Source organism: Bos indicus, chromosome 16 (assembly GCF_029378745.1).
Source record: "Bos indicus isolate NIAB-ARS_2022 breed Sahiwal x Tharparkar chromosome 16, NIAB-ARS_B.indTharparkar_mat_pri_1.0, whole genome shotgun sequence".
Lineage (NCBI taxonomy): Eukaryota > Metazoa > Chordata > Mammalia > Artiodactyla > Bovidae > Bos > Bos indicus.
In genome coordinates this window covers 64708951-64726953 of record NC_091775.1, presented here as the reverse complement: position 1 = coordinate 64726953, position 18003 = coordinate 64708951, and the positions used below count along the sequence as shown (strand labels likewise).

General features: G+C 38.0%; 1 protein-coding gene across 1 annotated transcript in view; it reads right to left on the bottom strand.

Moving 5' to 3' along the window:
- DHX9 (DExH-box helicase 9) overlaps positions 1-18003 on the bottom strand; it is a 41979-nt gene that overhangs the window by 16752 nt on the left and 7224 nt on the right. The window contains exons 4-14 of the mRNA XM_019976423.2: positions 15586-15697; positions 14519-14622; positions 13646-13794; positions 11238-11284; positions 9611-9747; positions 9009-9098; positions 8751-8912; positions 8522-8599; positions 7763-7954; positions 3557-3698; positions 3041-3123 (exon numbers count right to left, since the gene is read on the bottom strand). Of these exons, the coding sequence (XP_019831982.2) occupies positions 3041-3123; positions 3557-3698; positions 7763-7954; positions 8522-8599; positions 8751-8912; positions 9009-9098; positions 9611-9747; positions 11238-11284; positions 13646-13794; positions 14519-14622; positions 15586-15697 (1296 nt within the window). The remainder of the gene's footprint in view (positions 1-3040; positions 3124-3556; positions 3699-7762; positions 7955-8521; positions 8600-8750; positions 8913-9008; positions 9099-9610; positions 9748-11237; positions 11285-13645; positions 13795-14518; positions 14623-15585; positions 15698-18003) is intronic.

Genomic DNA, 18003 nt, shown 5'->3' with positions numbered 1-18003 from the left:
TTCCCTATTCTTAACTTTATGAGAAGGTACGATATTCTATGTCACCTTTTGGGATTCCCTTTTTCACACACTATAGCACTGCTAAGATTCACCCGCGTGTGTTACCAGTCTGACAAAACTACTTAAATATCACAATGTGTGTATATACCCGGTAATTCACCAGAAGATTTCCGGGGATGCCCTCTGCAGGTATCGATGTTGTTTTCAGGATCTTAATCTTCCAAACTTTCGCCCTCTGAACATTCTGGTGCGTACCTCCTGTGGTACATATCCAAGTTTCCATGAGTAAGTGTAGGTAGGGAACTGTACTCAGAGGGTGTGAAATGTTGAACTTTGGGAAATAATGCTCAAATATTTTCCTAAGGTATTTCACCGGTTCATAAACCACCAGGAGCAATGGATAAGAGATCCTGATGACATTTATATTCTTCAATACTTGGTATCATCACTTGTATTTTATTAATCAAGTGGATATGAAGGAGAAGTATCTTATGGTCTTAGTCTGTACTTTCCTATTCACCAATGAGACGCAACACCCCACATCATGTCTACTAGCCAAATATAACTCCTCTTTCAAATTTCTCTCCTGAGCCATCTGTACTTTCTTACTAATTTGCAGGAGGTGTTTATATATTGCTAATCCTTTGTTGGCTATATTGCAATCTTCAAGCTTGTGGTTTTCCTTAAGGTATCTTTTGAATGAATAACTAATATTAATTTAGATGAACACATCAGTGTTCTTTCATGGTTAATGCATCTCACGTTTTAAGAAATTCTTCCAGAAGGACTGGGACTTGTTGCCCCATAGAGTTGTGCCTACTGAGGACATGAAATATGCCTCATCTAAACTAAGATGTGCTCTAAGAGCAAAATACATAGATTTTTGAGGATCTAACATGAAAAAGAAAATGCAAAAAACCTTGATAATTTTTTATATTGACCACATGATGAAAATTTTAGATATACTAATTTTGTATTTCTCTTCACCTTTTAAAATATGAGGCTAGAAAATTAAAAATCACACGTGTGGGCCACATTATATCTTTACTGGGTACTGCTGTTTAGATGTCTACTTACGTATTCTAGTTTAAAGTTTTAAAATTGCTTTGGCACTTAGACCCTTATCTACCTGCAGTTGATCTTTGTATTTGGTTATGAGGTAAGGATCGAACACTATTCAAGTATCTCCTTATAGATGCCCATTTGTTTCCAGCTCCGTTTCTTGAATAGTCCATTCCCTTTCCCACTGATCTAACCTGACATCTATCACTCATTCTACTACACCAAAGCTGCACACAACACTATCTGTTTCTACAGTCTGTTACTCCATCAGTCAAACTGTCACCCCACGTGCCACACTATCTCAATTACTAGAGCTTCAAATTAAGTCCCAGATCTGTAAAGCAAGAGCCTTCATTCTGCCCTTCTATAGGAGTCCTGGTTATTTTTGGTCATTAAATCTTTCCTATTTACAATTATTCCATTAAAAAAAAAAACCTACTGGAAATGATTAGACATTCAAATGTGGATCAACGTCAGATGAACTGACATAAGTCCTTCTAGCCATGAATACAACCTACTCTTTTCTAGTATTTTGTTATGAAGTTTTATTTTTCCTATAGAGGTTCTGCATGTCTTTTTGTTGGAGTCAGTCTTAGGTGTTTGACATTCTGATTAGTACAGTGGTATCTTTTTAGTTGTTTTCTAGCTGTTGGTAACATACAATGCAACTGACTTTTGTATATTAACTTTTTATCCCGCCACATCGCTAAGTATTTCTAATAATTGGTCTTATAAGTTCTTTGGGGTTTTCCCTCTTAAAGTGACACGTTTAGATTAGGGACATCTGAAAGAGAACAAAGTTTCTGCCAAGTTGTTTTTCCATTTTTACTGAATGAACAATACATTAATATAGACCTGACAAGCTTTCAAGAAAAGCTAACCAAAACCACTTATTTTGGGGGAAATTAGTAACAATAATCCATAATGTTTCTCTGGAATTATTTAAACTGGAAGAACATTTGTGTGCTACCTATTAGTAAAGATAATACTGAAACATTTTGATTGATTAGAGGGGGAGGAACCCTGCCTTTTCAAAGGATTTTGAATGACAAAAGCAGCAAATATGTTATCCAACCAAACAGCTAGATTTGTGATTTAAAAAGGTCATCCAGGCAAACTTTGTTGTAGCACAACAGTAAAAATCCATTTTGTTAAAACTAAATATGATTAACAACAACGGCAATGGAAGGATTTGCTAAGGAGGAGGAGCACCAATGAATGTTTAAGTAACAGCAGTTTGGCAATAGTTTGAATGACTTATTGTCCATCCACTAACATCTGTGTTTGGATATGTAAACAGTGCCATAGAAAAGAGTCACTGCTTTACGGGATCAATCTTTGAATTATACACTGTATAAAAAGTTAATTCTATATAAGTTTTGCTAAGAACCAAAAGGATCAGGTGTGAAAAATCTAGTTTTTTTCCCTTAATTCTGGTATTATTACCATTAACGTCAAAAAAGACGAAAACTACAAATATCCAAAAAACACTGTTAACTGTATTAAATTGTAAAATTCCCTAGTGGCGCAACAGTTAGGACTCAGCACTATCACTGCTATGGGGATGGGCTCAATGCTGGTCAGAAGACTGCCGCCAGCCACATGGCCAAAAGATAAAAAAGTAAAATTTATCACAAATTTTCAACTCAAAGAAAAACTGATCAGTAAAATTCCATCAGATATTCAGTGATAAATCATTCAGTTACTGAATTATGCTACAGCTTAATAATCACTGAAATTATACTTACTTTACAATAAGAGGTCTTTACTTTTAGAACTCTGCTTTAACAAAAAAAGGGTTTAACTAAAGGGTTTAACATTTGCTAAAACAGAACGGCCAATATCTTAGTGACTAGAGTACATAATTTTGTCAGAAGTTGTAAGCTATGGAAAAATGGAAATAAAGATATTCTACTTTGATCTCTCTTTATTCAGAGTATTAGTATCAGTACCTTACTATAACTCTCTGGTTACTTACATTTATGTCTCTTTCATGTATTTCATCTACAATTACATGACTGATTCCTCGAATGCCTGCTTCTAGTTTTCTTAGGAGCACACCTTGAAAAGAAAATCAGAGCAAACACTGGAGATGAGCTTCTATGTTAAAGTAGGGAGGTACAGAAAAGTGCAAAGAAACAAATTTCTAGACAATCATCCATGCTTCAACTACTATAACCCCCGCATTTTAGAAAAGAAACAATCACTGGTATAAGTTCTTGATTTGTACTTTGAAACACCCTTGTCTAATGAAGAGTATGAAAAAGATGTTACTCTTGTAACCTAAGTTGATTTCATTTGCTCTGTGCTACAAAACCAGAAGTGTATCATACTCTCTAAGAGGAAAATGGCCAAAAGTTCTGTTTAAACAAGAATTCTGAGACTGGGCTCTTGATACATCATTTCCAGTCCTTCTGTGCTGCTATCAAGTTTTCTTCACAAACAACACAATGTACACCCCCAGTGAAAGGCAAAAATAAAACCTGTCACTGACCTACAGTGCAAAACATTATACTCGCATGAGGGCGAGGAAGTATGGACTCAAATCGAACGCTATAGCCACAGCTTTTTCCAGGCTCTTCTCCTCTCTCGTATGCAACTCGTTCTGCCACAGAAACGGCACTGATTCTCCTGGGCTGAGACAAACAAAAAAAGTGATTTAAATGCTACAAAATTAACTTATTAGGGTTATTAAATTACCTGACCCTGGCAGTTCAGTAATCAATAGAAAGAATAATAGTGATATATTTAGAAAGCTCCAAAATTTAAAAATAAAAATTTAATTCTATGGCAGACATGTTTAAAATGCTGTTTTTTACTTTGTATATAAAGTGATTCCAAGGTTTTTATAGAAAATAAAATTTCTTCACCACTGGCCCTAACTCTTAATGGTATCAAGTAATCTCAAGAGGGAAACCGATCACACGTGGTAGAGAGCTTGTTGTTTTAAGTGAAGGCACACCTTTAAAGAACTATTTAACTGAGATGTACGAGCTACTAAGAACGCGAACAACCTGATCCTTTGCTGTATCTACCATTCACCCATCTATTAATTCATAAGGTAAGCAGTCATAGCACATTAGTATCAGGTGCCACAGAAGTTGCTAGACAAACAGAAAAAGATAAACAAGCCCCTCCCCCAAACCACACTGAAATCACTCCTAGTTTTGATGAGCTTATGTAGCTGGGAAAACTGAATGTACATAATTGTTTCCTGCAATGTAGGAATAAACAGGCTGAATCATAAGGACGATGCTATGGGTTTATGTTTTAAGTGTTGGGCCTTGACTTTTCTGAAAACTTCCAAAGATTTCCCTATCATCCAAGTATACAAAACAACATTATACTTGGTAGATATTATGGCTAGTATGATATCCTGTGAGTATAGCAACAAAGGTACATGTAGATTTAGACTATATGTTTCCAGGCTGCCCTGGAATCAGAAGACACAGGCCACACCTCCACACCACTGGACATTTTCAAGCAGAAGTTAGGTGACCGTCTATTGTAAATACTCCACTCTGAGAAGAAAGATGGAATAATTCTCCGAAGCATTTTTCAACTCCATAAATTTACTACTTTATGAAGGATATAACAATAAAGGAAAACTAGTGAATAAATGAAAGCTGTTTTATATGCAAGGAGAGAATAACCCTTGATCCACCATTCCACACTAGTTTCCTTGGTTTTATATTTGTTGCTGCTGCTGCTAAGTCACTTCAGTAGCGACTGACTCTGTGCGACCCCATAGACGGCAGCCCACCAGGCTCCCCCGTCCCTGGGATTCTCCAGGCAAGAACACTGGAGTGAGTCGCCATTTCCTTCTCCAATGCATTAGAGTGAAAAGTCAAAGTGAAGTCATTCAGTCGTGTCTGACTCTGTGCGACCCCATGGACTGCAGCCCACCAGGCTGCCCTGTCCCTGGGATTCTCCAGGCAAGAGTACTGGAGTGGGCTGCCATTTGTTACAGCCTACTTATAGAAATCTGTGCATTTTACAGATGAAGCCCACTGGAACTGTCCAAGTTTATTTGGGAGGGGGCACAAGTTAGTGAGCAAATCATACAAAGTTGAAGACCATATTACAGAAACTATTCTGTCTAGAACAAACAGAAGCCATTTTTGTCTGGAACAACTTGGATTTGGTAAATCAGATAGAAGGTGAAAAGTATCACTTCCTACTGGGGCAGGAGTTAGTTTTTTCCTACTCATGACATGCAAACAACTTCTGAGTGAAAATACAGGTGTTCAGCTCATTTGTTGGGAGTCTGCATTTTTGCCTATATTGCTGGATTGTTCTGAGTGTAAATGGAAAGTGGTAGCACAGGGAGGGCAGAACAGAACTCAAATGTTCTGTAAAACGGCATCCTCCTGAACAACAGGTCTCCCGAAAAGTAAGTATTAAGAGGAAGGGTCCTTTACTGATAGGTGTAGTTGGGAGTTAGAACGTCTCCTGTGAGGCAAAGAAATCATAGCTAGTTTGGGGAGAAGGGCAATCAAGGAATAGTTTGAGAAGAAAAAAGCTAAGGGTCCTATCCCAGAAAAATGGACACCTATCCTATCTCTTCAAGCTTACAATATCAATTTTAAATGCATTTCTTCAGTCAAGATTTTTAGATCCTCCCCAAACCCAACTCTCCTATAAAATATACAGGGCAATTTTAAGACATATATTCATTTCAGACACATTAAAAGCATGGTTTGCACATGTCCACATAAATGTATATGCACAATTTTTTGGGGGGGTGGGGGGGGGGGGGCGCTATTTCAAGGTTCAAGACACTCCCCTGAGTATCAATTATACTTTCCAGGTTAAGAATCCCTAAGTCAACCCTAGTCAGCCTAGGAGGTGGTATCCGGCTACCTGCGACGCTCTCCTTCCAAATGCCAGAAGTACAGGGTTACAGCTGACAGGAACCACTTTACCTAAGAAGACTTGGAAAGGTATAGCTCTTCCCTAATTGTGGGACAGACTTGCTAGCATTGCTTATAAGTGGTAAGGTAACCGAACGTGGCAGTCAAAATGGGGAACACTGAAGGCAGACTGGTTGTGAATACTAGTTTCAACCACTTCCTGTGTTAATCTTGGGCAATTTTTAAATCTCTTTGTGCCTCAAGTTACTGAAAGAAAAATACTAAATGATACAGTACTTACATCTTAAGAGTCATAAACTTTAAATGAGCTCAAAAATATCAATTGTTTACAACAGAACCCAGCATATAATAAGCATTCTGCTAAAGTCAATCATTTATCTGTTTTTCTATCTTGTCTACTCTTGTTCTGATTGGTTTTTATTGAACCTTATGGTGATAAGATAAAAAGAGAATCAAGCTTTGAATGCAAACTTAAGGACAAAGTACTCTCAGTTTTACCTTATTTTAGGCCCAAAGAAATAGGAATACCAGACCACCTGACTGACTCTTGAGAAATTTATATGCAGGTCAGGAAGCAACAGTTAGGACTAGACATGGAACAACAGACTGGTTCCAAATTGGGAAAGGAGTATGTCAAGGCTATATGCTGTCACCCTGCTTACTTAACATATATGCAGAGTACATCATGAGAAACGCTGGGCTAGATGAAGCACAAGCTGGAATCAAGATTGCCAGGAGAAGTATCAATAACCTCAGATATGCAGATGACACCACCCTTGTGGCAGAAGGCAAAGAAGAACTAAAGAGCCTCTTGATGAAAGTGAAAGAGGAGAATGAAAAAGTTGGCTTAAAACTCAACATTCAGAAAACTAAGATCATGGCATCTGGTCCCATCACTTCATGGCAAACAGATAGGGAAGCAATGGAAACAGTGACAGACTTCAGTTTTTCAGTCTCCAAAGTCACTGAAGATGGTGACTGCAGCCATAAAATTAAAAGACATTTGCTCACTGGAAAAAAAGTTATGACCAACCTAGACAGCATATTAAAAAGCAGAGACAATACTTTGCCTGCAAAGGTCTGTCTAGTCAAAGCTATGGTTTTTCCAGTAGTCACGTATGGATGTGAGAGTTGGACTATAAAGAAAGCTGAGTACCAAAGAATTGATGCTTTTGAACTGTGTTGGAGAAGACTCTTGAGAGTCCCTTGGATTGCAAGGAGATCCAACCAGTCCATCCTAAAGGAGACCAGTCCTGAATATTCACTGGAAGGACTGCTGCTGAAGCTGAAACTCTTAAAACTTTGGCCACCTGATGAGAAAAACTGACTCATTTGAGAAGACCCTGATGTTGGGAAAAGATTGAAGGCGGGAGGAGAAGGGGGTGGCAGAGATGAGCTGGTTGGATGGCATCACCGACTCAATGGACATGAGTTTGAGTAAACTCCGGGAGTTGGTGATGGACAGGGAGGCCTGGCATGCTGCAGTCCATGGGGTTGCAAAGAGTCGGGTCGGACACGACTGAGCGACTGAACTGAAATGAGGCTCAAAGACTCCCTTCAGGCCCAGACAGTAAGAATCTACCATATGGTTCAGTTTACCTTATCAGTGAAAGATACCAGAGATTAACACAAAAGTTAAATTCTTTTCATACCTTTTTTCTGTTTTTAACTTAAAGGGGCCTAATGCTCTACAACTTTCAGAATTTTATGTCACTACAAAGGGAAGCTGATCAAAGAATTAGGAATGCTCTGGCCTTCTAGATGTTTCCACCTCTCAAACACTATTCACAACAGGCACATGCCTCATAAACTGGCTTGTTACTTACCTGAGTTACTACAATGTTACACTCAGCTGCTCGGTCATTCTGGATACAGTCATCTAGAATAAACTGGGGAACCTGTGTGGTTTTACCACATCCAGTAGCACCTCGAATAATGACAACTGGATTCTGACTAATTGCTTCCAGGATTTCACTTTCAAATTTCTTCACAGGCAGTAACTCTCTCTCCTGTAAGACCTGTATTAGAAAAGTTACACTTCACATGTCCACCAACATACATATCAGAAGCAACTATTTTAATTCTGGAAAAAAAAAAAACAAAAAACACACACACACACACAAACCAAACCTGCCATCTCTAGGAAAAGTTACTCCTTCCCACTGGCTTAATACTCAGAAAATACTTTTTGATAAAAGTGTATATATATACACACACACACACACACACCTCTAATTGAATAGCCTCTTTCCATTAAATTTCTGAACAATATCTTTTGGCCTTATCCGCATCCTTATTTTCCTCATTTTTATCCTGGACATTACATATACATTACCTTTCTTCTAAACATTTTAAGTCGCTTTACTCAGAAAACACCAAAACACACACACATGGAAAGTTATTATACTCCATCTCTTCATTTACATTAAGAACAACAGGCCCTTAACTCACTACTCCTATCCTCAGAGGTAACTAGGATTATCAGTTAGATTAGTATCTTTAATTTGCCTTCCTAGAAAGGGCAAAAATATATTATTCACTGTTTTGAAGCTCTTAAGCACCATATGTTTAAATACTTCACTTACTGCTTGCAAATCACGATCCTGTTCCAGCTGATACATTAACTCATTCTTGAGGTCCATGCTAATTTGTTCGGGAGTAGCCTGTAAAATGGGAAAGCAACAGTCACACAAAAGCGTAATTCAGCTTCAAAAAAATGAAGCTGAATTCATTTCTTTAAAACTAGACATCCTAATGAAATATGTTCAAAAATAAAACACAGAAGTCTGATCTCAACAACAGTGTTGCACTCACATAAGCCAGAGGCCCCTCATCAATGTTGCTGCTAGTCCAAGGATTCCAGTTGGATTGTGGCGGTGACCAAGGAACCACACCCACTGGGTTTTGCCGCTGAGATGGCTCAAACTGAGCCAGTTTGCCAAGGTTGAGTGCAACAGGCACAGAGGGATCTTCAGGCTATTAAAAAAAACAAACAAAACCAAAAATATCAGTTGCTTGTCTGACTGAAGAAGGTCAATACAAAGGTGAAGAACTAAGTATCTGTATGCTTACTATGGGCACGATCTCAAGATTTAACTCTTGAACAATGTTCTGCAGCTGATGCTCCAAATCTTGAGAAAGGTTCACTTTGTAAGGCTCCACCTACAGAAAAGGGAGAGTCATCAGAATCGTGTAACATACATATGAACACTACTCGGATTTACTACGGGAGGGTTAAGAGTATGGAGTTGATACTAGGCCTACAGTGGACCTAAAGCCAACAAGAAGTCAGTTCCCTGGTGAAAGAATTACTTTAATGATGAGGAGTAAGGCCATTTCCATTTCTTGAGGCAAGAGTCCTACAATGATCAAACATCTTTAGCCAAATATTAAATAGAAGCTGAACTGAATCTCACGGGCTTCCCTGGTGGCTCAGCGGTAAAGAATTTGCCTGCCAATGCAGGAGACCAGGGTTTGATCTCTGGGTCAGGAAGATCCCCTAGAGAAGGAAATGGAAACCCACTCCAGTATTCTCTCCTGGGAAATCCCATGGACAGACAAGCCTGACGGGCTACAGTCCATGGCGTCACAAAGAGTGGGACAAGACTTAGTGACTAAACAACAGCAAAACTGAATCTCATATTATCTCTGGGCTACTAAGTCTAAAGACTCACTGTCTCTCCTTCTTTCTTCTTTGTAAGTCCAGAGTATGGTTCAATCACTCCAAGGTGGTAGAGTTGTCTGACAAGTGACAGCGCACAGGACTGTGCTGCCAGTTTTTTATTTGATCCATGTTCACGTGCAAAAATCCCTATAATTTAAGTTCAAAATTACCAAAGAGAAAAAGATCAATTGTCTAAGTACAGAAACATCTCATCATAAGCAACTAGAAGGTTAGGGTACAAAAGCTGACCTAAAATACGGGATTAAGAGTTCTAAGCTCCTTTTCATTCTAACTGCTAACTCAAACCAATACCATTAACAGCTGACCATCCTGGTTAGAGGCACACACTAAGACACATACCACATACAAATGTTTACATTAAAAGCAAATAAACTATTTTAACGAAGCTGTCATTATTAACATCATATAGCATTAAAACGGGAAGAATTTAACTTCTGAAAAATAAAGGATTAAAAAGCAAATCAAAGGAATAAAAATGGGTCCAAAGTGCCCAGACCAGAGTCAAGCAATTTTCTTCTATTAAGGGTCAAAAAATATTTCAGGCTTTAAGGCCATATAATCTCTGTCACAGTTACTCAATTCTGTCTCTCAAGAGTGAAGCCATTTACTAAGAACACTTCAACTAGAGTTTGACTATGGGCCCAGGAACCAGAAATGTTATCATGTTTGTAAAGAGTTCATAAATATAAGACAGAAATAATAATGTGTTATATATTTGACCCATCAAGCTTAAAATATTTATCTGGACTTCTACTAAGTTTGCTATTCCCTGATGTAAACAAATGACTGTAGCTGTGTTCCAAAAAGCTTAGAACTCCTATCCACTCAAAGTATTCTTAAGTCTAGGATTAAAAAAATTCAACATCATCTCCTAGTGCTTCTTTCAAAGACTTGATTTTCTAAGTTTTTGATACACTACACTTAAGTCATAAGAATTATCCACTACACATAAGTGCGTAATTCTCAAGCTGGAAAGAATCTTTTCCCACTTCTCTCAACTTGTAGTGAGGTAAACTGAGTCCCAGCAACACAGGTATGATTTCATTGAAATCATTAAACTTGTTAGAGACAAAATCAGGTACACAGAGCTATTGTTTACTTTCAAGCATGACACACTGCCTGCTTTTAAACTTACTAAGAATAAAGAATACATGCTCATGCTTGTCTTTTTACTTCCTTTATGAATAACCCCAGTTGGTTCCTTAAATGCCTTAAGAGTAACTTTCTCAACTTTCTTTCTTGACTCTGTGACACTTAAATGCTCACATTCACCTTTAGACCTCAAATCCTATCATCTGATTAACTCCTTTCTAAATGTCACTAAGTTTTACCTGAAGGAGCTGTATCTTTTCTGTATCAATGGAAAGATTAATTGACACTGGCACATTCCTCAGCAGCCTACCACCTCTTACCCTTTGAAATACAATGCTAGCACAATCTTTCAACATGTAAAACTGGGAAACTGGGCCTGCTTATCACTAATATTCTAAGACACCCTAAATGGTACCTTATAGCATGGACTCTGTCAAATTAATAATACATGTGGCTCAAGACTTTATAATGAATACTACTAAGCTATACAAGACTCAGAATATCAGGAAAGCAGTAACACTTACTTCTGCCTATCTGCTTGATATAAATGGTCATTTCTGCAATAAAGCTCCTGTAACAACATATACAAACAAGGTTAGAAATTTCACCATTAGAATTATTAAATCCAGGATTCTTAAATCAGGCTTTCCAACTGCTTAGGCAAATCAAAGCAAAAAACCACTGTAAACATTTCTGTTCACTCCTAGAACAAATGAAGTATATAAACGTCAAATAATGCACAGCACGGCATGAGACAGCTGTAATCAAACCTGATGAGCCAACTGTTCATGGAAAGAAAATGTTAGGAGCTCTGATTCCACATTTACTTACTTTAAACTGTATTTCAAGGCTGCAGTCTGAATAGCTAGAAAACATTCAGTGAAAAGGAATTTTCCACTTAGCTTGAGGCCAAGAAATAAAGTAAGTCCAATACTCTCCTTAAACTATAGTTGTGGTTGTTTTCCGATTCTTTGCATGGGCCACCCACTAATGATTTCAATCTGTTACGATCAGCTAAAAATAGGCTTGTATGCCCACATACACATGGGAGTAAGAACACCGAGCCCATGTCAGTGGCTGGAGACAGAGGTCTGCTATCTGCCTGCAGTTGGAAGTAGCCCTTAATAACAAAAAAAAAATTAGTTTATATAAGTCAAGTCTCAGAGAACAAAATATTTTTGAAAACTATAGCTAAAATAGCTAGCAGATACTAGGGAATAAATTTGGGCTTTAAAAAGGGGAAAATTGCCCTTTGGAAACTATGCTTTCTGATCTTTCCATTGCTCAGGTATATTCTAACCTTGGCTTTGTGCTGTGAATAAAAGGTCAGGTGAGACTTACAAAAAAAAAATGTTAAGATTCCTTCCTATACCTCGTGAACTGACCTTCAGGCACAGCGGCTTCAGGGGTCAAAGGCCACTGGCTTTCAGGGAAACAACATCCACCCTTTCATTAATGACACCGATGCCAGTATGTTTCTCAGCCAGGCTTAAAGTCAGCACTCAATCTCATTCTCCTCCACCTAGGGGGGAACAGCAACACCAGAAATCAGTTTACAATAGTTTCCCATGTGATTGCTTAGTTCAGCCTAAGCAGCAGCACATGTGTGTATGAACACAGACCTCTAGTGTTGCTGTCTGTTATGCCTTTAAAGGACATACAAAGAGCAATGCTGTCCAAGCTCCCCCAACTGCCTCTGCCTTCCTTGTCATAGCCTGAATTCTTTAACTCTTTGTATCAGAATCAATTAAGATATTAAAAAAAATTTACAGTAAGTTTCAGGCATACTTAAATTATCTAACTGCCCTTCAAGTTATCAAGAGCTACTAAGCCCAATCAGTGTAGAAAAACAAAATTTGAAAAAAAAAATCATCAACAAACCAATCTTTCTTTTATAATTTCTGATGGTTTAATAAAGTCAGATGTCAAAATTAAGTATTTGAGAATTCAGAATTGAATAAAACATTGGGAAGCAGGGGGAACCATGCTCTGAACATCATTTTGAGCAATATCAAAGTTTTATTTCAGTAATAATTATTTTAGGGTTGCTAGATGCAACACTTTGATTTTTAAAGAAAACAGTTTTGATGCATTTTGACTTAGTTCATATAAGGACAGCAAATTAAATCATCCAGATTTTCATTAAAACATCCCCTCCTTTTCAATAAAATATTAGTGCCCCCAGAAGAATCTTATCCATATGAGCCTTCCTGGGAGTAATAATTACTACACCCTGGAATGCTCTCAGGAAGAACAGCAAGCAGGCTGAGAAACATACTGTCACTGTGAGAACCTCCTCCTCCTTGTATGTTCAGTTTATGAAATTTAACAGAACAAAAGTGTGCCAAACTTAACTCACATACAAAGATGGAGGCTCTCCTTCAGCTTCACAACAGGCCCTTAAAACGTCACTAATAGGACTCGAACACAGGCAACTTTCAAAGCCGATAGGAAATTTGGTTCTAGATGTAACACCATCTATCTCTGAAGACTCGAAGTGTCTAACTTGACACGTTAAAGAAATAAACATTATAACTGCTTCTACCACCACAGAGAACAACAAACTTACTACCTCTGGCTGACTTTTAAGTCAAACATGGACAAACCACTACTTGAGGCTACTACTGAGGCTTTTGCCTCTCAGATTCATACGAGAACCAGAAGTCTAGCAACACAAAGAGCAGATTTTTTGCAGATTTTATTCTTAAACAGAAAATTTTTGTGATTTTATTCTTAAAATCACACTCCTAAGAGAAAACCTTAGCAAACTGTACATTACACATCAGTGACAATTTTTCTCGGTCAATATAACATATCTTTTCACCATTTTCTACTCATCCACAAACTGAACCAGATGCCACGTACAAGAACAGAACAACAACTCTACAAAACCCTAACTTACTACAGAAGGAAAAGAGTGAAACAAGCAAACCTGTTGTGATCGGGACCCACTTGCGTGTACTTATATTCTCCTTGAATCTTTTCTTTTTGGAAATATTGGTTCAGACGAGCCTTAGCATTTTCCAAGGTCCAGTTTCCATGAAGTCCAGCATTTAAATCCACTTCTTCAGATTCAAGGGTCTGTTGAGTCAATAATTAAACTTGGCTTCATGATGCTATGTAGATTTAAGATACACAGTTCTATAACAACAATTTCTTTGTACCATGCTTTAAAAGTGCGGAAGTTGTCTTTTAACAGCTTTTAATCCTAGTCAAAACTGAGCCAGAACTAGTTCTTACTCCATGTGACGGTCCTATCACATAAACAAGCTATTGGTTAATGCATTACACATTTAAACTGTTCCTAAGAAACCTTTGACCAATTTCTTTAGGCTGGTTTAAAAACTTTAAACAAATAAAGTGAAAGGATTTTCACTGGTGGTCCATGGTTAAGACTGCACTACAAGGGCATGGGTCTGACCCTTGGTTAGGGAATGAAGACCCTGCATGCTGCACACAGCCAAAAAATACAGTATCTACCAAGTTAGCAAAGTAAGCTATCTTATCAAAGCACTTTTACAGCGAGTGCTCAAGAAATGAGGTTTACTGAGGCAACTAAGTTTCCTACAAAGCAGATGAAGAGACATTTTATTAATACCAGGGAAAAACAGTTTTATTTCACAGGCAATTCTACTGACCAGAATTAACAGGTAGCTTAGGTTTATGGTGTTTTGTGCGAACTATCAGTCTCAAATAATTTAAACAATCACTAAATTATAAAGTTGCAAATATTTCAAACTGTGCCATGAACCAAGTCCTAAATCACACTCTAGGAGATGTAATACAGGGTTATATATAGCCTTACCGCTTGGACTTCCTGTTCTTCTTTTCTTGAGTAATAATCCTTCAAGTTGGCACCTCGATCCCAGGTGGGCACATAGCCAGAGCCCCCACCTCCAGAATTATTTTCTATTATGGAAAGAAAATGATGTTATTTTAACATATCAAATTGTACAAACACCCTTAGTATTTTTTAAAACCACTCCTAATTTAGATTTCAGAGCTTTATTATTAGCAATTCAAGATTTTAGTTATTTGGAAATGGACCTGAAATCTCTCACATAAAGTGTTACCTCACTGAATACAGGTCTAAAATTGCTAACTATAAAGATGGTATGCAGCAGGGTGCTGCTAGTAATGATCGTAAGTGACTGATAACCTGGCATACATTATCATGTAGCTCTGTTTTAAGTTGTTACATATGTAATAACTAACTAAATGGTAACTGTTTCTTCACTAGATATGACCCTGAAAGAAAGCTACATGCTAGTGCTAGAGATGGAAATAAGTTAAAAAGGTGTTAAGAAGTGATGAATTTTAATGAGAAAGCAGAGTAAAAATTGTAGTTAATATTGCCTAAAACTGTTTATTAATACTTTTTAAAGTTTACTCAAATAATCTTGTAGTAAACATTGTTATCCTTGTTTCATAAACACTGGATCTGAGACATAGGTAATTTGACAAATATTCCAGGTAACTGACCCAACAGTGGACACGCTAATGAAAGTTTTGATATACACAGAATTCAGCAGTGACCGGGACCCATATGGCAAACAAACAAGCCTACAATATTTGGTAGGAATCAAGTTAAAGACAAGAAAGGGCAGTAAATAAAACCCCTTTAACCAAATATTCTAGCCTGTGCAAAATCTATCCAGAGATCAAAATCTATTGACAGAAAGTAATTGAGCTGTACTACTTTTTAAGAGATTAAATAACCTGGTAGTATCTGCAAACTTATGAAGATCTTGGGTTCTCTCCACATTAGGACTTCAGAATAGTTATTTCTACCTGTCCGAGTGAGAAAAAGATGACGACTGTGCAAGACAGTCTATCTTATTCTCGGTCATGTGCACACATTCAAGTCCTTACCTGCTTGGAGAGTCAGGTGTGGAGGAAGAGGTCCTCCCAGGTTTCCTGGTACACCTCCATCCTCTGCTGTGGTATCAGAGGAATCAGTAGCTGAGGGTGTAGGGGGTGCTACCTGCAAGAGGAAAAGTCAAGGCAAGGTCAGTAACTTTGCCTTCAGAGACCATTAAATTCTTTAAAACTCAGAGGAGGCCCATGTGTCACCCCCTCTTTTCCTCATAATATTAATATTGTTGGCTTTCAGTATTATAAAACTATTATGTTCTCATTTCAGGCAGAAAAGGTAAGGGTAGTAAAAATATCCATTATTTTCTCTCTGGAGATTATGTAATTATGTAGATGAATATAATTTTCACACAAAAACTGGGATCACTTTATGCTGTATACATCATTTACCTTTCTGCATAACTCAATAAAGCTATGAGCCATGCTATGCAAGGCCACCCAAGGTGGACAGGTCATAGCGAAGAGTTCTGACAAAACATGATCCACCGGAGGAGGAAATGGCAACCCACTCCAGTATTCTTGTCTGGAGAATCCCATGAACAGTATATAAAGGCAAAAAGATATGACCCTGAAGGATGAGCCCCCCAGGATGGAAGGTGTCCAATACACTACTGGGGAAGAGTGGAGGGCAATTACTAACAGCTCCAGTAAGAATGAACCAGCTGGGCCAAAGCGGGAATGATGCTTTGATCACAGGATGTCGAGCAATATCCCTGGACTACCGACTAGATGCCAGTAGCAACCCTCCCCCTGTTCTTAGTCAAAAATGCAATCAATGGGGACTGGGGGGACATGCCAAAACTGTCTGCTGACAACCACTGGAAATGACTGAAATGGTGGAAATCCAAAATAATTAAACTCTTATCCTACAGAGAAAGGAAATGGTAACAGCCTGCAAAAGCACATATGCAATATCCTTTGATCCAGCAATTCCATTTCAACAAATCTCTCCCCAAGACAGATAAGCAAAAATACAATAAGTTGTATGTATACACATGAATACATAGGCTGTTCATTTTAGCATTGTAAGTAACAGTAAAAAACACAAAACCCCATCAGTACAGGTAGACTTCATCTTTTCATCAGACTTCAAATCTCTTCATCACAGAGATTTCCTGTGCCTGCCCCTCTACTCCAATCAAACTGAAATCTGATCAAGTTTCTAACCACCAATTATGAGAAACAGAGGAACAGAGAAATACTTTATGATACAAGGGGGCTGTATCTGCAAGACCTAAAGTGTGGGAAACTAAAAAATAAATAACATGCTTTCTTTAATGAATTCCAAAGAAAAATTAGAGAGGGGGAGGGAGAGAGAATCTAGCGATAAGAACACCAGACATCAATTAACTGTAGCATCAGACAACATCTGGAACGTAATTTAAATAAACTACTAAAAATGGACTCATGGAACAATCAGGAAAATCTGAGTACTGATTGGGTGTTTGGGGACGTTAAGAAACTATTAATTTTTTTTGGTTTGATAATGGAATTGCTGTGTTTTTTAAAAGGATTACCTTTTAGAAATACAAACTGAAGTAGTAACAGATGAATGACAGGATGTTTGGGATTTGCCACAAAATAATCCCAAAGGAAGAAGGTAGATAGAAATTAAGAGATGAATCATGACTGGTCATGGTGAAAAGTGTTGTAACACAGGGGTTTGTGATATTATTCCTAGTTTTACTCTGACACACATCTGACATTTTCCATGATAAAAAAAAAAAGTTTAAGTATCCTTGGCATTTAGAAATCAGTCATTTTTGGCAAGTACATTCTGCTGCGTGAAAGGGCAAGTGAAGTGACACAAGCAGGGTTTGGTGAGGATGGGGAGGTAAAATACAGATGGTATGGCAAAGATTTGCTTGTGATATAACATTTTCCCAAGTTCATCCCTCATTCATCTAACCGAAACATATTAAGTGCCTACTGTATGGACCAGAGGAACCGCCACCTCCCCCAACCCTACCCCATCTTCTGCTCTCATGAACTATAGTATGAGGATCTAGGGGTAGAAAAATAGATTAAAAGAGGGGTCCTCAATCTCAGTATAAATGACATTTTGGGTTGGATGCTTCTTTGTTTCAGGAAGCTTTCTCCTATATATTGTATGATGTCTAGCAGCAACCCTGGCCTCTACCCATTAGATGTCAATAATGCCACCATCCCCTTCCAGTTGTAACAAAAATGTCTCCACATATTGCCAAACATGCCTGGGGGACAAGATCACTCCCAGTTGAGAAGCACCAGCCTAGAATTTAGTAAGTGCTGTGGAGAAAAATAAAATAGTGAAAGGAGATGGGCCACCAGGCTAACAGGAGATTTGTAATTTTCAACAGGATGGCTGGGAAAGAGCACTCTAGGCAGAAAGAATAGTCAAGCACCAAAGTCTTGGGATGGAAAAGGTGCTAGCCT